Source organism: Tiliqua scincoides, chromosome 4 (assembly GCF_035046505.1).
Source record: "Tiliqua scincoides isolate rTilSci1 chromosome 4, rTilSci1.hap2, whole genome shotgun sequence".
Classification (NCBI taxonomy): Eukaryota; Metazoa; Chordata; class Lepidosauria; order Squamata; family Scincidae; genus Tiliqua; species Tiliqua scincoides.
Window position 1 is genome coordinate 15,940,115 of NC_089824.1, and position 20,172 is coordinate 15,960,286.

The following is a 20,172-nucleotide window of genomic DNA, read 5'->3' on the forward strand; positions in this document are numbered from 1 at the left end:
GTATTATTAACAGACTTCAAATGTAGACTTTAAAGTTATGTAACGGCAGCATATTTGCACAAAGAAAATGTTAAGAATGCTCTTTTCTGTGATCTGACTATGAGTCAAAAATTATGGCACTCTTTTTTTTCTTCATTGTTTTATAGGTCAGATGAGTGGGTGTTGAAGGGAATTTCTGGCTATATTTATGGCCTTTGGATGAAGAAAACCTTTGGCGTAAATGAGTATCGCCACTGGATCAAGGAGGTACTGCACCCTGAGTGATAACTATTTTGAAAGCTCTTTGTGCTTTAAGTTGTGGGAGGACACAGTGAATGCAACTGCCCATGCTCTTTTCTGTTTAATGAGAAATTGACTCAACGGAATTGCCCACGACGTGATTGTATGTGTGTTAATCCTAAAGCAGTAATACTGCTTCCAGTGATACTATTAAAAACATGTTATACTTTTAAGGCCATATACTATTAGATTTGATTGTCTTCTGCTTGTAGTGGATTACTAATTAGTAGATTACTAACTTTCCCATCTTTGGTTGCACTTTTATAATCCACCACACAGAGTGATCTGCAGAGCTCTGATAGTCTGAAAGTTTCCAGTGTGGTGTTGCTTGCAGCAGGTTAGGTAAGCTAGCATTTCGGGGAGAGAAAAGTTCTAACCTAGCCTTCACATTCTTTCTGCAAGAATCTGTGTGAGTGAGAATGTGAAGAAGCATTCCCTTGTGCTAGCTCCATCTTGTAGTCTGAAGTGATATGGTGCTTACCACCTTAGTGAGAACAAGGTCGAAATCATCTTAATCTAATTTTCTAGCCCAGCATCCTGTCTGCGTATGTTTCCTTAAACAGCCTCACATTTTTTGTGGGAATATTACTTGTTGCTCCCTACCTCCAGAGAACAACCCTGTGTTTCATTTTTCTACTAACAGTTCACTCTGTCCACTTAAGACAGGGCATCAAATAATAGATAGGAAGGAGGACAGTATCCCTCTATCTTGTGTAGAAAAGAACGTTTCATTAGGTGACCTACCTCCCCATCACATTTACATGCAGAACAAGCTACATCTTCCAAAATTATATTTTAGACTGCTTCTAAGTGTACAGAAGACCTGATTAGATGCAAAGTAGTTTGCCATGTGGCATGGAGGGCTATTATTGAATGCCCTTTGTTGTATCCTGACTTTGATGATGAAAAAAATCACTGAAGCTAAATGGATATGTTCCCTTGTTTTTTATTCTTGCATGCCTTGATATGGTATGTCAGGTATGCATGTATCGGGTATGCCTACTTGCCTCTGGTAAGACTTTTCTTTTCTTTGCAGCCAAATACTCATTCACAATGTTAGTATGTGTTGTGTTTCAGGAACTAGACAAAATAGTAATGTATGAATTGAAGACTGGTGGAGTCTTGCTGCATCCAATATTTGGTGGAGGAAAAGAAAAAGACAAGTACGTTTAATGAGGCAATGAGTAAATTTCTGGGGCTATTAATATATGCACTTTTGATAAATAATGAGACATTATATAAAGGCTTAATTACCTCAGCTGCCTAATGGTCCCATAAAGGACATCTCTGGTAAATACTGTATCAGCCTTGCTTGAATTATAAAATGGAAGTGTATTAACTGAAATATCTGCTAGCAGTGAAACTCTTCTAGCAGTGGAAAGGAAATTATTTCACTGAATAAGGAAAAATAATTTAAAAACTAAATTTTGATGCTTATACAAACACTGATATCCTGTCAATGTCTGATGCATGTTGGTTTTCAGAGAGACCTGCAGTTTTTTAAAATGCACATTGAGATGTCTTTATTGTTCATTGCTTTGAATACCTTGGGTCCTGGGTCTTAAATCATTATATTTTAATGGCAACTTATAGCCCAATCCTATCCAATGTTCCAGCACTGGTGCAGCCACAGTGCAGCTCTGAGGAAAGGGAACAAATATTACCTTATCTTGAGGAGCCCTCTGTGACTGCCTTCCTAATACATGGCGCAGTACACGTCCCAGTGCCCTGGCTGCACCGGCACTGGGAAATTGGATAGGATTGGGCCCTTAGACGTTTATAAACCATGATCTGCTTTTGGGGAAATATAATTTATCATGTGTTGCTTAATGCCACATTGTATCTGTCCTAGAAAGGACTTGTTAAAGAAGTTTTAATTGACAGCTATAGGCAATTTAAACACTTCTCCAGTAAACTATAATGGCTGCTCATTTTAGCTGTTTTCCATTATTTTGCTGCTTGGAAGTACCATTGGCTGCACCTTTATCTGTTTTAGGGATAGTTTACACTTGATCAGAGGTGGTGTGAAGTTATCACCGTTATGAAGACCCAGCAGTAGGATTCTTACTGTTTTTCTTGGTAACTTGAAAGAGAAGTTCAGAAAAAATGTAACTGTTGCTGTCTTCCTAGGAAGAGAATCTGGCAGAATGTATTTTGTTTAAAATAGCATTCTTCAAACTCACTTATTCATTGCAGGGGAATATGGGACTTTGGTTTCCCACTTGTCATCATAAAGAGAATCAGCCATAGTTTGTATCTTAGATTGAAGTGTAAATAGAAATGATACAATGAAGTGTTTTATTGCTGAAGTTCAGATAGAAATAAACTGCTATTACTTTTGAAAGCTAGAGGTTCCACATTTTGGGGAGCTATTGTACCTAGATAATATTACTTCTATAGCTGAAAATTTTTATTTGTATCTGAAATTTTGTACCTGAAATTAATTTAATATTAATTTTGTATTTGAAATTGTATGTGCAAGTTTTAGAAGTTGTGCATAATTTGTGAATTCACTTGAACTCTGTTTTATTTTTACAGCCTGGTCCTAACCAACTTTCCAGAGTCAATGAAGCCCCAAGGTAAGGGAACAAATATTCCCTTACCTTGAAGAGACCTCCGTGATTGCACCCCCCCCCCCATGTGCAGAGCACACCCTGTTGTTACAGCTGCATCGGCACTGGAAAGTTGGTTAGGATCGGGCTGTGAATACCATAAACACTTATAATATATGACTTGGGTATATATCCCATTAGGCTCTTGGGTCTTTGCATTTCTCATGGAGAGCAACTGTGTGAGCACCTTTTCCTGAATGTATCCACCAGCTCTACCGCACCCGTAATACAAAATAGTCTGCAGAGGCAATTGCTGAATGCACAGAACATGTTTTTTCCTGTGATTGGAAGCCAAAAACAACCAGGAGAAACTCTTCCCATGTTCAGCATTTTCTTTTGTACACAAGCACAGAATGTGGGGGGTGGGGGGGTGTGGAGGTGGGGCTAATGTGCATCATTGGTGGGGCAGGTTTCTGCCCACGTTCTGGAGGAGCCTGTCATGCATTTGCTGTCTGTGGGAGACCAAACAACTATAGTCTGTGGTGTAAACTGGTGGGATTTTTCTTTTATCATTCTAAACAGAGAGCCCTGACATGACCTTGATTTAATTTTCCAGCCCTGCATCACATCTGCATTTTTCTATAAAACACCCTCACACGTTGTCATGGGAATACTACACTATGTTCCAATGCAAAGCTCACCTAGTCATGAGACTCATAGAAAACAGAATAAGCATGGAATTCATGTTACAAGTAAGTATAAATAAAGAAATAAATGTAGTGGCAATAGCCTTGTTGGGCTTAAGATCTCTAAAATGTGCTCAACAATTGGTATATAACTTGTCTATAACTAATTTATTTCGACTCTAATAACCTAGAGTGCTTCTTCCCTAGAGCAAACATCCCCTCTCCTTTTTTCCATGGTTAAGGAATTTAGTCAAACCAAGTTTAGCTGTGGTTAAATGTTAATCAGGTACTCTGCTTATCCAAAGTTTGAAACCAGTCTTTGGTGTTGGTTGACAAACCTATGTACAGGGTGTCTGGCCCAGCCATGAAGTAAACTGAATTGGCTACTCTGAGCTGCAGGCTGGAGGAGACACCAGTGAACCGCTGTGCCCCACAGCTGCCTGTCACCTCCTCCAATGTGGCACCCACCCAATTACTTCACTTTGCATTTCAGTTCTCTTCCTGCTCCTAATCTTTTAACTGTGGTTGAGAGAGAGCCAGCAAGCTAGAATTACAGGCATACCATGGTATCCGCGGGGGTTTTGTTTTGTACCACCCCCGCAGTTAATTGAAACCACAGATACCAGGGAATGTCTCCCCACCCTCTGGAGACAACCCTCCAGAGCATCCTCTGAGCCCAGCAGAGGCTGCACATGTCTGCCTGTGGCCTCTGCCCATTTCGGACTGTCAGAATTAAAAAAAAAAATTTCCTGGTTTTTTTTTCTTCATAAAACTGTAAGTGACTTTTTAATCTTTTTTTTAATAAACTTTTTAATACCTTATAAGGCATTAGGAGGCTTGAAGGCAAAACATCGCTTCCAGTTTTACAAAAAAGCTGAAACTGAAAGTGGTATTTTTTTTTTCATTCCAAGGCTCAGTCTGAGCCCGGCAGAGGCCATGGACAGACATGTGTGGCCTCTGCTGGGCTCAAAGTGCCCTCTGGAGGTGAGGGGGGCAGAGCTTTCCTTGCTTCTAGAGGAGGTGAGCGAGGGGGGCACGGGGATCCCACAGACCCAATCTGCAGATAAGTGAATCTGTGGATACTGGTCCCCCTGTACTTGTATCCTGTCTTAGGTTATTACATATGGACTTGCCCCATGGCCAGACTTAGATTTGCTTAGCTTAAGCAGTGTATCATGCTGCCTTTACACTATTCTTTGGAACCTAGGCTGCATGGGTACTTCTCTGCATGCTTAAATTATTTTTATAATGGATCGATATGGTTTGGACCAATCTGTAACCATGTATAGAAAATGAGGTTTCTCCTCATTTGTGTTTTGCATAGCAGGCAGTGGAATTGCCTATACCAGTGGTTCCCAAAGTGGTGGGTCGCAACCCACCTTTGGGAACCAAAACTGGGCCATTTCCCCTTAAGCGATGCAGTGATTGCAGCGCTGCGGGAACCCAGGGGTTTTTCCCTCTACTTGGTGGATTCCTCTGGCCTAGGAGAGGGTCCAGGAAGCTCACAGCCCCCTCCACCGGCCTCCCTGATGCTAAAAATTGCTCCATTTGGGGATCGGAGCACACTTCAGTTTTTTGTGCGAAAACCAGAAGTGTGCTTTGATTCCCAAATGGAGCAATTTTTAGCATTGGAGAGGCCCACGGAGGGGGCCGTTAGTCTCCTGGACCCTCCCCTAGGCCAGAGGGACCTGCCAGGTAAGGGGGAAAACCCCAGCGTCTCTGTGGCGCCGTGATAGCTGCGGCACCATTAGGACAGCTCCTAGCCCCGCTTATACTTAACATGTCGCTGGCCTATACATTTTAGATACGTTGAATTGAATGAGCTAATCTGTTCCCTGCATCGAGATGTTTGTTACTGGAAAGCTAAATCTCTCAAACAGCATCCTTCTTATAACTATGCATGCAGTAAGGAAGCTGTTGGACAATGGCGTATAACTAAATGGAGTTTGCATGTACGAAGGCAAAATATCTCTAAATGCTAGATGGTGAGGGCCAGCAGCATGGCAGGGTTGTTGCTTTCATGCCCTTTTTTTTGAGCTGCCAAAGGCATCTCACTGGCTTCTGTTGGAAACAAAATGCTGGCGCACATCTCAATGGGCTTATTCAGCAAGACACTTTTTATGAGCTTTTGCAAACAGAACATGTGTCAAAGCAGATGTGTTTTCTGATATGATTTTACTCCAGCAGTGCTCGCAAGCATTGTGGCAGTATTGTTAAATGTAGCAATTTTGAAATAGTTTGCTTCCTACCATCAAGGTACAGCTGAAAACAACGTCTGAATTGTCTTAAATCTTATTTAACTTTGTGTTTAAATGAATTCAAAATTATATTAAGTGATTTGATAGTCATTGATATTTCTTAAAGATGCCAGAACTCATTGTCTGTTTTGATACTGACTGAGGCTCTTTTCATCTTTAGGTTTTCAACAAATTGTTGAGTCTGGCCAGTACTGCCTCATCCCAGAAGTTCCAGTCTCATATGTGGAGTCAGATGTTGGTTTCCACATCTGGGTTTTTGAAATCCATCTCCAATGTCTCTGGCAAAGATATTCAGCCATTAATAAAACAATGGGTGTATCCTTTTTATACTTGCTCTTGGGCTGTAACAGTGAAGATGAAAAGGTAGCTATTTATCTTGGAACGTACAAAGCAACCTTAAATTTGTCTACAAAGTTGCAAAAAGTGGTATTTAAAAATTGCTATGATTTAAACCCTTTTTCTCAGCAGTCATTGTTAGGACTGTTTAGTTTTCAGCATTGTAGTAGTGGTAGTTATGGTGGTGGCATCTGTAGCATTTTGTTATAGTGTTCTCCATCTGTAAGTCTTAGATTATGGATGAATTCAAGGCCAAACTACACAGCAAAGATCCAGAGGAGTTTTAGAAACATTCTTAAGTTGACTATGGAAAATGCCACAGTCTACTTCATTCTCAGAATTGGCAATTCCAATTCTTTTAGCCTGGCACCAAAGGACTTGGGAAAACGTACTTTAATTTAAATCACTCAAATAACAGAGTGGCTGGTGCAAAACATGCTGGCATTTTGACTTAATGAGCTGTGCTTTTGAAACTGCTTAAATTTACCTTGAGAATAGTAAGGGAGACCAACAGCCTAATCCTGTCCTTCTCTTCCCCCTTGTGCTGGTGCAGCCACACCAAAAAGGCACGTGCTATATCCAGCAGGGGGCAGAGTGGGTGGCTTTGGAAGGAAAATCTTCATAAGCCTCCCACCCCGCATTATATTATGAATGAAGGACAAATTTACAAGAGCTTCTCCTTCACTAGCCCAACTGAAAGGAGAACTCTTACTTCTTAATGTTTACGGTTACTGTTCTGAAATGTAGAAATTTAAGTGGCTTGTATTTTTAAGGATCGGTTATTCTCCTATTCCATTTGTTAGCGATCAGAGTGGTGTAGTAAAATTTTACGGCAGTTTTGCATTTAATAGAAAACGAAATGTTCTAGAGTTAGAAATAAAGCAAGACTATACCTCTCCTGGGACTCAGAAATATGTGGTAAGTTCAGTTTTTGCTGAAATATATCAGTATTTTTATATATTTTTCTTTAGAATGTTTTATATTGTGTTACTGCCACTAAATTAGGTGAGCAGCTTATTTGTTACTGAGTCATATCTAGGAGTCTGTGGCCCCCAGTCTGTTTAATTACTTTGTGGCATGTGTAAATGTTAACAGAATATCATATTCACTATGACTTAATACTCTCTAGCTAACATTTTTCATTTATCAGTAGTTGCCCTCAAATATTCTTGGACTATTTGTCAGCATGTGGTTGGTCTGTGGAACCCCTTGCCACAGGATATGGTGATGGCATCTGGCCTAGATGCCTTTCAAAGGGGATTGGAAAATTTCTGGAGGAAAAAGCCATCACGGGTTACAAGCTATGATGTGTATGTGCAACATCCTGGTTTTAGAAATGGGTTATGTCAGAATGTCAGATGCAAGGGAGGGCACCAGGATGCAGGTCTCTTGTTATCTGGTGTGCTCCCTGGGGCATTTGGTGGGCCGCTGTGAGATACAGGAAGCTGGACTAGTTGGGCCTATGGCCTGATCCAGTGGGACTGTTCTTATGATTTTATGTTCTTGTGACTAGCTCTTAGGAAATCTGATTTATACACAAAGAATTCAGTTCTTCAGACTGTCTTATTTCTAAAACATAATGTTTCCTATCATATTATCAAATGTGACTTGCTAATGATAAAACAATTTGTTTTTAAGGGTCCTCTTAAAGTGACTGTGCAAGAGCTTGATGGATCTTTCAACCACACACTGCAGATAGAAGAAAATAGCCTTAAGCACGACATACCTTGCCATTCAAAGAGCAGACGGTAGTAGTGGGATCATTTCTAGAGCATCCTTTATACCCCATATTACTGGAATGACTACAATTTGTTCCTTCCATATACTCTGGTCCACTTCTTGTTTTATACCAGCAGCATGAGAGCCATTAAGTGGTGCTCCTACATGTGATACCAGGTTTTTGTGAGAAACTCAGGATCACATGTGATAGAACCACACTCTGACTTCTCCCAAGACCAGCATCCTACCAGACACAGGTAATGCTGGTAAGGAAGACCCAAGCCTGATCTGAAGCTAATGACAACCTGGTGGGCTGGGAAGGAGCAGTGCTATACTGGCTGTCATGCCACCATTGTAATGCAGTAATATATGGTCTTGGTAACTAGCATAGATTTGAATTCCCTTTTCAGGGACAAAAGGTATATTGAAAGAGTTGAAAAAAGACCTTTCTCTCACTCTTGAATCACCCTAATCAGCAGAACTGAATGATTAAAATGTATTAACAGTAACTTTAGTTGATGACATATGACCTTGAAGATTCTTGTTTAATAAATTCTATTAGGAAAAAAAGAATTCCTTGAAATGGAGAGTTTGCAAAAAAAAAATAAATTTAAGAACTAGCTTTGATTGGCACAAAGAAGTTTTTGTGACTCAACCTTAGTTACCTCTGTGATCTGCTTTTACACAAACAGAACTTTATCTCTTTTCAGAGTTGTCAAAATTATTTTAATGTACATGTGATTTTGTTTTAAATTCAGGAATAAGAAAAAAAAGATTCCTCTAATGAATGGAGAAGAAGTAGACATGGATCTTTCTGCTATGGAGTAAGTTGTTGAAAGCAAAGGAGTACTGTCCTCTTTTGTGCATAAGGATGTCCCAGGCACATAGCTGGGCTTTGGGATGGAGACAACCTTGGACACTCTGGTGGATGACCTACGCCAAAGACTGAACAGAAGGAGTATGTCCTGGTTGGTCCTGCTGGATCTCTCCGTGCCTTTTTTAGCAACATTAAACAGTTCTGGGGGCTGTTTCTCAAGTTGGGGCTTGGAGGCATCACATTGCAGTGGTCCCGCTTTGGCTGACAGATCAGCCAGAGGGAGTTCTAGGAATTTCCTCCTTTCTGGTGGGATTTAAAAACTGTCCTTTCCCATATGACTTTCTTCTGCTAGTGGTGTGAGTTCTGTGTGTGTTTTGGGGAGAAGAACTATGTTAATTTTTGATTGCTGCTGTTTTTAAATCTAACTTCATTTTCCTGTGGTTTTATGGTTTCTTTTTTACTGCTTCTGTGTGCTGCTTTTATCAATCCTTTCTTTATATTTTATGCTGCTGCTTTGGTTATTTGGTTTGTTTATGGAATTTCTTATTTTTATTGTGTTAAATATTGTAATGTATTTATTTTTGTTGTAGTATTATATCAGAATTTTATTATGTATTGCAAGCAGCCTTGAGCACCGTGATGTGAAAGCAAAGGCTGGCTAAAAATTGTTAGTAAGTAAATGTAAATGAATGAATAAATGTTAAGGCTAACATAGCACAAATTTTGCTCATCTCTTGTAGTGCTGATTCCCCTTTGCTCTGGATAAGAATTGATCCAGACATGTCCGTATTAAGAAAGGTAGAGTTTGAGCAAGCTGACTTCATGTGGCAGTACCAGCTCCGGTATGAAAGAGATGTGGTTGCGCAGGAGGAATCCATCTTGGCCCTCCAGAAGTTCCCCACTCCGGCATCACGACTTGCATTGACGGATATACTTGAGCAAGAGCAGTGTTTCTACCGCGTGAGGATAATGGCATGCTTCTGTCTAGCGAAGGTGAGATATGGCCATGTTGGGCTAGCTTTGCAAGAATATTCAGTTCTGTCACGGTTTCTAGAAATCTGTATAGCGACAATTGTGAACTGTCGAACGATAGCTTCTGGAAATGCTAATTTTAGCAGTTGGGGACCAGTGTGTGAACAGTTCATGGTGGTGGTTTGCTTTTACCCAGTGGCTTAGGAACGAAAGGATATTCCTGTAGAAACTATGGGTGACCTCATCCAAAAGAGTTCAGGGTCATGACTCAAGTTCCTGTATTGATCTGCACCAGTTTCCCTCCCATTGTGTATTTGACCCTAGGACTTGGAGCTTGCTCAGGCTCTGACTGGATGTTGAGTTGTCATATTGAACATATGACAGATCTTTCAGGACTAAGTTGTAAATATTCTGATATTCACTGCTTGGCAGGGGAGAACAGAGAAAGAAGGAGCAAGTGACTGCTGCTATCTCTTGAAATTGGAGAAACCAGACTTTTTCCTATTCTTTTATGAAAGTAATTTTAGTGGTACTCAGCTTAACAGGATTGCTCCCTCTGGTTTTCAATTTATGGACATAATTTACCCCTTCTACTCTCTCTCTTTCTTTCTTTCTCTCTTCAAAATCTTCAGCCTTAATAAAAGTATGCATAATATTTATTGGTGCTACATAGGACGTAAGAAGAGCCCAGCTGAATCAGGCCAAAGGCCCACCTAGTCAGCTTCTTGTATCTCACACAATAATATTGGCCACAATTCAGAGAACTACACAAGCGCTGCAGGTCAGTTCTTTGGACCCTAGTCTCACCTCCATACATGAACAGCCCATATGACTAAATCTTTTTAAACTGTGTCTGTTTCAAGAATAGCTTGTGACTTGCCATTGTTGGGTGCTACTGGGGGTGTCTGCTGTTCTAGAACAGCGGTGCCCAAACCCCAGCCCGGGGGCCACTTGCGGCCCTTGGAGGCTCCCAATCAGGCCCTTGGGGAGCTCCCAGTCTCCAATGAGCCTCTGGCCCTCTGGAGACTTTCTGGAGCCTGCACTGGCCCAATGCAACTGCTCTCAGCATGAGGACAACTGTTCAATCTCTCATCTGAGCTGTGGGACGAGGGCTCCCTCCACTACTTGCTGTTTCATGTCTGTGATGCAGCACTGGTAGTGAAGGAAAGGCTGGCCTTGCTTTGTGCAAGGCCTTTTATCAGCCTTGAGCTATTCCAAGACCTTCATTCTCTCTATAAGTTTAAGTTCCCTCTCTAATATATTCATTTATGTAAATTTATTCAAATTTTAAATTTTAAATTCTTTCGTTCCCGGCCCCTGACACAGTGTCAGAGAGATGATGTGTCTCTCCTGCCAAAATGTTTGGACACCCCTGTTCTAGAAGAAAAAAGTCAGGAATTGTACTGGTGGCATGTAAGGCACAGCTAAAATAGTTCCTTGGATGATGGTCATTATTTTTGATGATTTAGTAATTTGAAGACCAAAATACAGTTTTTCTAGTTAAGCAATTGTAGTGTAAAATTTCAGGCTCCTTTTCAGTATTTTAACACATCAGCAGATGAAAAAGACCTCACCACTTCTGAGCTGGCTTGAAATCCAGCCTTATGGAAGTATTTACCAAGTGCTTATAAATGACTGATGTGAAAAGAAAACTACATTATTTTAGTCTGCAAAAGGAAACTAGAGAAACCTTTAATAATTGCTGAAATGGAGATGTCAGACATTTAAAACAGTTTTTTCCCTTTTTGTCACTAATCCTCAGGACTAAAGGAAAGGTTTTTTTAAAGCCAACATTTTTACAGACAGCCTAAATGCACATTGTTTTGATGAAAAGTTCTTTGGCGCCTTAGAAATCAGGGGCAGTGGTGAAATGTTGACCTCGTTGTTTAGCAGAGCCTGCTGGCTACCCTCGTTCACTTCAAAGCAATGCAGCATATTCTTAATAACATTCTAAATAATATTGTTGTGAATTTAAAAGTATATAAAATCAAATTTAAAAGTACATAATGGCTGAGGTTTAAGAAGCCCTTTATCGCATTTCTCTTGCAAAACAAATGTTCTTTGGGTATAAAGTTGAAGTGAAGTTTGCATTGGACAGATATAGATGGGGTATAAACAAAAGAGGAAATACATAAATGTAGTTGAAATTATTAGCACCCTTTATTTATATCCCATCCTTTGTCCATGGAACTTTGAGTGAAATACGTTTTTTCCTACACCCTGTTTTATTTTCACAACAATCCTTTTCACAAAAAGTAGATTGGGTTGAGAAATAATCAGATGCAAGGAAGTGGCACTAGGATGCAGTTTTCTTGTTGTCTTGTATGCTCCCTGAGGCATCTGGTGAACCACTGTGAGACACAGAAAGCTGGACCAGATGGACCTTTGACCTGTTCTAGTGGGACTCTTCTAATGTTTTAATCCCAAGACCATCATATGAGCTTCAAAGGCTAAGCGAAGATGTGAACCTGGGTCTTCATAGTTTGTGTCCAAGAACTTAAACACTATACCCTATTCTTTCAGTACTCAGTGGACCTTTTATATAATTTCCCTTATAATTCCCAAACTACCAAGAGCAAATATCAGTTGCCCCTGGAATAGGTAAGTGACACATAGCACCTGCCTGCATCATACTACTATACTGTACTTCACCAGCTGTGAAACTTGGTGCAGGGCTATGGTAGCAATGTGCCCCCTCTTCACTCCATAACTTTTCATTTGTAGATGTCATTTATGGGTGAAATATACTAATTTTTTTTGTTCTACACGTTTCTTGAAACAGATTTTAAAAAATTACATTGAAATTGATTGACTGTTGCATTTAGTGCAGTGTTTCTCAAACTGTGGGTTGGGATCGCTAAGTGGATCGCAAGCCAATTTCAGGTGGATAGTGTAGCACCTAGCTTAGCCGCCATTGAAAATACAGAGCTGTAAATGCAAGATACAGAGCTGCTGGGCAGGACAGGCTCCCAATGGGAGAGAGGCATGGTGCTTTGCCCTGGATAGGTGGGAAGATGGAATGCTGGCTGGAAGGGGGGGGAGGGCTGTGCAGTTGGAGAAGGATCCAAGTCTGTGTTTTGCTTTGACTTCTGAGCTAGAATGTTTGAATTTTGAGCTATGCAAAATAACAGCATGAGTGTGCTGTGTAGTGGGACCTTTGGCTGATCATGACTTAGGTTTGAAGCCTAAATTGATTATGTAATTTCTGACCATGACATCACTTCAGGTTAATGACTTCCCTTCTGGTGGGTCCCAACTGTCATTCTGTCATGATTGTCATTCTAAAAACGGTTCCTGGTACTAAAATGTTTGAGGACTGATTTGAGTGCTTACATAATTCATCTTTAGTGGGTAACAGATGAGTAAATATTTAGTCTTCTTTTTAAATGCAGTTATTTGAAATCTCATCGAAATTGAACCCGTTCTGCTGTGTTATGTTTAGAAGGATACATTTTCCTGTGTTGTCTTATGAGAACTTGCATTATAGAGAGAAATCCTATCTCAACTCCTGCCTCCTTTATTGACTAATGCAGTACAGGTCCAACCTTTTTAATACACGGATTTTTTAATACATGGATTTGACTCAACACAAATGGCCACTGCAGATGAGAAGGAATGTGCTGATCCCTGGAATAGGGGAAAAATGCACCCCTTTAAAATCACAGTTTAAAAAACTTCTTATTGTTGTAGAGCGACAGTCATGAAAGTGATTACAGGTATAACCCAATAATCCATAGATTTTTCTTTCTCAGCAAAATGAGAAGGGCCCTTTAAATTAAAGAAAAACAGTCCATTATGGGCAGCCAGCTGACAATCCATCAGTCATTCTCTCTGCAGGCTTCATTCCTCTCTTCCCCCTGAGCACATGAAAGAAGGCTAAATGGCCAGGATTATCACCTCAATTCTTTCCCCCTTGCTGGGGCTACTGGTGAAGGGAGGGATTGCTGCCTCCTAGTGAAGCCTAAGCCTGGAGAGAGACTGATTGCCTCTGTGTGCATTTCAAAAGGTCATCAAGGCTGTTTTTAAATCAAAGAGACTTTGTTTTTTAAATTGATTTGCTCTAGTTCTTTTTTTGCCATCCACTGAGTTTTTGGAATGGAACCCTTGTGAATAATGAGACTCAACCTGTACATACTACTTTCTGCAAGCCTTTACTAGTCTATACAATAAAATTCAGCATTTGGGGCAAGTTTGTCTCTGTATACCAGTCAATAACTTTGCTTCACAGCTCTGCATGCACTCTGACTAGAACTTAAAGCTAGACAGAGTTCTGAGTTGTCTATCTTTTTGGGTGGTCTTGTACTTTCTGGGTGGCTGAACTATGTTTGAAAGCTGCACTGAGGTTATTGGCAGGGTAAATTGAGGAAACTGGTAATGCTAATGTCTCTGCCATGACTGACTTCTGTAGGGATTGAGTATGTGGCTTAACAACTGAAGGAAAAAAAACCCATATGAAATGTAAATGTGGGGGAGACAATTAAAACCAGGTATTGATAGTGGGAAGGTAATTAGTTGCAGATGACTTAAAGTAGAAGCAATTTCCACATTCTGTTGATCCAGCCTATAGAAGTAATGGTGGTGATAGGCTGGCTGGTTTTAGGTAATGCAGTCATTTAAATAGGTGGTTTTGAACCCCAGGCCTCTTTGAAAGCTTCTCAGGAGTTACTCCAGGAGAAGTTTTCTAATAGCAGAGAAACTGTGTCAGAGACCGCTATTGCTCTCCATTACCAGTCTTACCCTTCAGTGCCCGGCAGTTCGATAATGTGTTGAGTTTGTTGTACAGCGGGAAATGACATTGGGATTTCTGCACGATTAATGTGCTGTTGATTGACAAGGATTTCTGACTTGCTGTAGTTTAACAATACCACATTCATTTCACTATAGTCTCAGTGTTCTTAACTAATAAAATAGGAGTTTGAATTGATTGCTTTTGAGCAGAGTTTTGTGCAGCTCTGCCAGTCAGTTTTTTCAGTTGTGTTCATAGTACATTATCTGTGGTAACTCGGATGTAGATTTGTACTTGCATATACAGGTTACCTCCATGTATGGCTTGTAAGGTGCAGCTGAGCCCTTCTTTTGCTTCTGGCTCAATCTCCAGGGCCTCTTTTCTGCAACTGGTTAGTGGCTCTTGGGAAAAGCCGTAAAGAAGATTCTGGGAGCAGCCTGAAATCTGTTTACTCTTGTTTCAGGATGAAGTCTCTGTTTATATGGGGCAAGAGCTAAACCAGCTATTTTCAACCTTTTTCAGCTCACGGCACACTGACAAGGCACTAAAGTTGTCAAGGCACACTACTAGTTTTTAACAACATTATTATGTTACAATTAATTTAATTATTATAATTAAGGGCACAATCCTAACCAGGTCTACTCAGGAGTAAGTCCTATTTTGTTCCATGGGGCTTACTCTCAGGAAAGTGTGGTTAGGATTGCAACCATAGATCATTACATGACAATGAAAAAAATTCCCAAGAAGCTTGGAGAGGGAAGTGTATGTGGTTTCTGGAAAGGAAGAACAATGTTTTGAAGCAGTTTTGTTCAAACTGTTATCAGTTGGTGTGCTCTGATATGCCAGGAGGTGCTGGCAAAGAGAGATGAGACTGAGCATACTGGAGAAATGTGCCATGAGGGACAGTGAGGAGATGTGAGTGAAACAAGTGCAGGTTTCACTGGGGTGGGGGAAGAGAGAGAGAGAGAGAGAGAGAGAGAGAGAGAGAGAGAGAATGGGAGGCAACTGGTTTTGAACTTTGGAAGGTGGGGAAGAGGGAGGGGAGGAGCAGTCAGAGAAGGGTTAACTGCTATTATGATGGGGGAATGTGTGTGCAGGAGGGGAGGAGGTGGATGGGGGGAAAGAAAAGCATCACTTCCCTGCTCATTTATTCAAGAAAGAGGGCGACCAAGCCTCTGTGCGTCTAATCAGAAGTAAGCCCCATTATAGTCAATTGGGTTTACTCCTAGGTAAGTGTGGATCGGATTGTGGCCCAGCACCCTTACTGCCAAAGCCTTGCCAGGGGAGGCAACACAGGCAGGGTCACTTTGGGGCATTGTAGGCAAGGAAAAGGGTCTTTCCAGGATCCTTTCCAGCCAGCTGCTTCTGGTTCCTACCTACTTCCACCTTCTGGCTCACCGCTCGCTCTCACTCCCTCCTGCTCTTGCCGCTCAGCCTAACTCCCACCACATTCCTGACTGCCAGGAGCTCTTCCAGGCTTCTCGAGCTGCCTGGCTGGCTGCCCAATCAGCATGCGGGGCAGGCACCAGCAACAGCAGGAGTGTCCAAGCCCCTTTGGGGCTGCCCCTTTTTCTCCTACTGCCCCGAGGCTCCAAGCTGCTGCTGCTCTCTCTCTCGCGCGCGCTGCTGCCTGACTCCTTGGCCCTGCGGCACACCTGAGGCAGCCTCACGGCACACTAGTGTGCTGCGACACAGCGGTTGAAAACCACTGAGCTAAACCCTCAAAGATTAACTGCATACCTTTGGATATGCCTTAGAATTAATAACAGATGCACAGATGTTCTATGGTAGCAACCTGAGCAGGGGGAAAAATGGTCACTGTGGAGCCCTTGCGCATCTACTTAACTTAGACTGAATTATCTACTTATCAAATCATTGTAGATGCTGTTTCTTTTTATTGCAGTTGTTTTCCCTCTTTGGAAATAAAGGTCATGAAAAAAGAAGTTGAGGCTGGGAGAGCAGTAGTCCAGACCTTTCAGTGTTGGTGATACTATGGCTTTTCTTCCTTCCTAATTCTGTAGATTGCAAATTTCATGGTGAGCACTTGGACAGGACCACCAGCCATGAAGTCTCTCTTCACCCGAATGTTCTGTTGTAAAAGCTGCCCAAACATTGTGAAAACCAATAACTTCATGAATTTTCAGAGCTACTTCCTGCAAAAGGTAAAAGGCCATTTACCATCTCATTGTTCTTCCACAAGCTGGCGATTTCCCCAGGCAGAATTGAATTAAAGTGTGGGCTAGGAAGATTGATGGCAAAATAAGAATGGCTACCTGCTTCATTTGCCAGAATACCATCTTTCCTTTCTTGGAGATAGATAGAACTGTTGCCTACCTACACTGAGTACTATATGCCATGCTCCATACAATAGATTTGTATCCTGCTTTTTGTCTGGAGCCTCTAAAACAATTCTAAACAGTATTTTTTGCTTAAATATTGCCTCAGAATATGGAGGCTGTATATCATAACCTTAGCTGAGCTATGAGCATGGATTTGTCCATTTTTAAAACCACCAGAACAGGTGACTATCACCACACCTTGAGCAGCAAAATCCATCAATTACTACTGTGTGAAACTACTTTGTGAATAGCAGTTCATACATATTCTCAATAATAATAAGCAGTTGACCTGTTAGAAAACATACAAAATCAGTGTAAGTGGAGAAGTGAAAGGTTCTCTGGTCTTTGTTGGCCTCCCCAGGCCAGGGCCTCTGAGATGAATTTTATCAGGGGGTACCAAGTTTCTTTGCAGCCCCTTCCCAAAAAGGGAGGTGGTGAAACAGAGTGGGGGGTGGCAATGGGGGCAGGCAAAACGGGGCAAAACCGACAGGGGGAAAGGGGCAACAGCCAGAATAGTCTTTGGAGCCCAGGTCTACCAGTCTTCCCAGTGCAGAGTCCTGTGTACACCAATACTGACTTTTGCAGTAGCTGCAGTCCTGCAGCTGTGTCCCTGAGCTCCTCCACACTCTTTCATGGTTAGTGGATCCGCAAGCCAAAGAGCTACTATAGTAGGTCAGTTTCCTTCTAGTTGTGGCACCGTTAAGGAATGTATGCATTTCTGGTCTTGGTGTGTATGGCTTGTGGCAGCAGTCCCTGCCATGTGCCCATGGTAATGCTCCCAGCATCCCATGTGGGCACTGAGTCTGGATCAGATTGTAAAATGTAAGATCCCAGGAAATTTCTGGGGCTCCTTCTTTGGCTCCTGGACCCCCTTTCTGACCCTGGGCCCGGGTACAAATTACCCCCTTTCCCCCCCTCTCCTAGGCCCCCCCCAGGCCCCCCCAGTCCTTCCCCCAGGACAGCTGGTATCCTGTCTTCTTTCCTGATTAGCAATTGTTAGGCGCAGCATAACATAACAGCTCACCGTTATGTCTGTGAGCTTTTGCATACCTGTGTCTGGTCACTGCTGGACATACGATATCAGATAAATTGAGCTTCTGGTCTTGTTCAAACATTTATTCCCATGTTTCTATCTCCTTTGAATTAAAGGCCTTGCAACATATATTCAACGTGTATAATGTATGCAGCATCCACATACATCAGTTTATTGATGGTAATATTTAAATTAAGGCTGTTAATGTTCATCCTTTTTCACAGACAATGCCTGTTGCGATGGCCCTGCTCAGAGATGTTCATAATCTGTGCCCTAAAGAGGTTTTAACGTTCATCTTGGACCTAATCAAGTACAATGACAATAGAAAAAACAAGGTAAAAATGTTTGCATTTTCTATGTGTGATCCCACTCCTTGGCGCACAAAGGGCAACTCTCAGGCAGATTAGATTACATTCCAGGTCACTTCCTGTAAAAAGAGAATCACATTTGCTGGTTTAATCAGCTTGTGGTTGGGATATATCTTAAGTTGCAGACAATTCATCTGTTTCCCAGAATAGACAATTTAGGAAGCTGGTCCAAGGGTGCACATCTTTGGAAAATGAATACAAGCTTCTGTATTGTGTGAGTACCCTTCTTTCATTTTTAAACATGGTTTTGTGATCCATGCTGTTAAACATGTGACATTAGAAATTCCAATCCAGTCCAATAACATTTATTGGCATACATAGATAATACATGTGGCAACAGCCAATTACAAGAGAAAACATGGTAGAGTAAAAACAGAAATTGATAGAATAAAGTAGGGTATGGAACATTGTCTGTGGTAGGCTTAGCAGATAGACTAGGTGTACTTGGAGGACAATGAAACTAAGAATTTAGAAACCATCTCCATTATATCAATTGTACAATCATTGAGAAAAAATTTCAAATTCTCTGGATCAGAAAACCCATCTCTATTAAGTAACAACAGTCCCAAATAGATGGAACGGGACCTAGCATGACGGGGACAGTAAACAAAATATGCTGGATGGTTTCAGTTTGACCTTGATTGAAGGGACAGATATGTTCTGCGTAGGGGATCTTACTATACCTCTCCTCTGTGACCATGGACAGCAGCAGATTAAATCTTGCTAGAGAAGTAGCACGCTGCTCGTTTGGATTGGTCATAAAAGAGAGAGATGACGCCATGAGACCATGATATAATGGAATGGAAAAGTTAAGGGGGGGAACAACTTCTCGAAACCACTTCATGGAGGTTTTGGAACTCAGTGTCCAGCATTCTTTGTTTTATGATCTTATAAATCGCTGGATAAGACTGCAGGCCCAGGAAATAGAGTGAGAGTCGAATTGTTTTGATTTGATGTTAGAAATTGCTTGTGTCTGTGTGCATATTTTTAACATAAAGGTTACATTATGTAAATAGAAAATTAGAAACCTGCCTTCTTATTTGTTTGTTCTCATCACTCAGAATTCCTAATTCTTAAAATGAGTGGAGTGATTGCCACTCACCTTAGACTCCACCTCTTGCTGCTCTATTAATATTAGAATATATTGTAGACCAGTGCTTCTCAGTGAACTGGTGTCTAGCAGTACTCATGGTACCCTTGGACACCTACCACTCGGAATGTGACACAACAGACAGTGGTAGGAGGCTCCAAAGCATGCTTTTCCACTATTCAAAAAGCCCTCTTGTCCACCCTCTTACTTATGTTTGTCATGTCGCATCCTGCCACCCAACCTAGAAGTAATTGGCAATAACGTCATCGTCAGTTAGTTTCAGTGGTACTTCAGATAGGGGGACCATGTGAAGTAGTACAGCGGAGGACAGACGCTGAGAAACACTGCAGTAGAGTTGTGGAAAGAACCACACCGCCACCCCATTCAACCCAAACTCTGATATTATTGCTGGTTCTTTTTTCACAAGGGATCTGACAGTGTCCATGCGGGTTCTAAATTTTTACAGTACCAGAATGTCGTGGGATGGAGCCATGCAGTGTCAGCCATGCTCCTCTAGAATGTAAGATTTGGACCTGTATATGTTCCTTAGATTGTAGGATGCCGTTCTGTGAATGGATTTACACATCCCTAAGTACCATTGAAGACAGTGGGAATGATTCATACTTAACTGATTACAGGATGGGTTCCATGACTCTAGAGGTACTCTGCTGTATAATGTTCCATTTTGCACAACTTTAGCTTATATTTGGATCTTTGGCTTCAGTTTTCAGATAACTATTACCGTGCAGAACTGATAGATGCGCTAGCGAACTCTGTGACCCCTGCAGTCAGTGTGAACAATGAAGCTCGAACGTTAGATAATTTAAATCCTGATGTTCGCCTCATTCTTGAGGAAATTACCAGATTCTTAAACATGGAAAAGCTGCTACCCAGTTATAGGCACACCATTACAGTCAGGTATGATATGATGATAATCTGAATTTCTGATTTTGAATTTTTACATATATCTAAAGGAAACATACATAGGTTTCATTTC

At 41.4% G+C, this 20,172-nt stretch overlaps 1 protein-coding gene across 1 annotated transcript in view; it reads left to right on the top strand.

Annotated features, from left to right (window-relative positions):
* The window catches only part of TAF2 (TATA-box binding protein associated factor 2), a 71,617-nt gene that overhangs the window by 17,936 nt on the left and 33,509 nt on the right, over window positions 1–20,172 (top strand). The window contains exons 9-19 of the mRNA XM_066624927.1: window positions 147–246; window positions 1,357–1,442; window positions 3,448–3,583; window positions 5,936–6,090; window positions 6,915–7,029; window positions 7,750–7,859; window positions 8,589–8,654; window positions 9,388–9,640; window positions 16,367–16,507; window positions 17,942–18,052; window positions 19,900–20,093. Coding sequence (XP_066481024.1) covers window positions 147–246; window positions 1,357–1,442; window positions 3,448–3,583; window positions 5,936–6,090; window positions 6,915–7,029; window positions 7,750–7,859; window positions 8,589–8,654; window positions 9,388–9,640; window positions 16,367–16,507; window positions 17,942–18,052; window positions 19,900–20,093 — 1,467 coding nt within the window. The remainder of the gene's footprint in view (window positions 1–146; window positions 247–1,356; window positions 1,443–3,447; window positions 3,584–5,935; window positions 6,091–6,914; window positions 7,030–7,749; window positions 7,860–8,588; window positions 8,655–9,387; window positions 9,641–16,366; window positions 16,508–17,941; window positions 18,053–19,899; window positions 20,094–20,172) is intronic.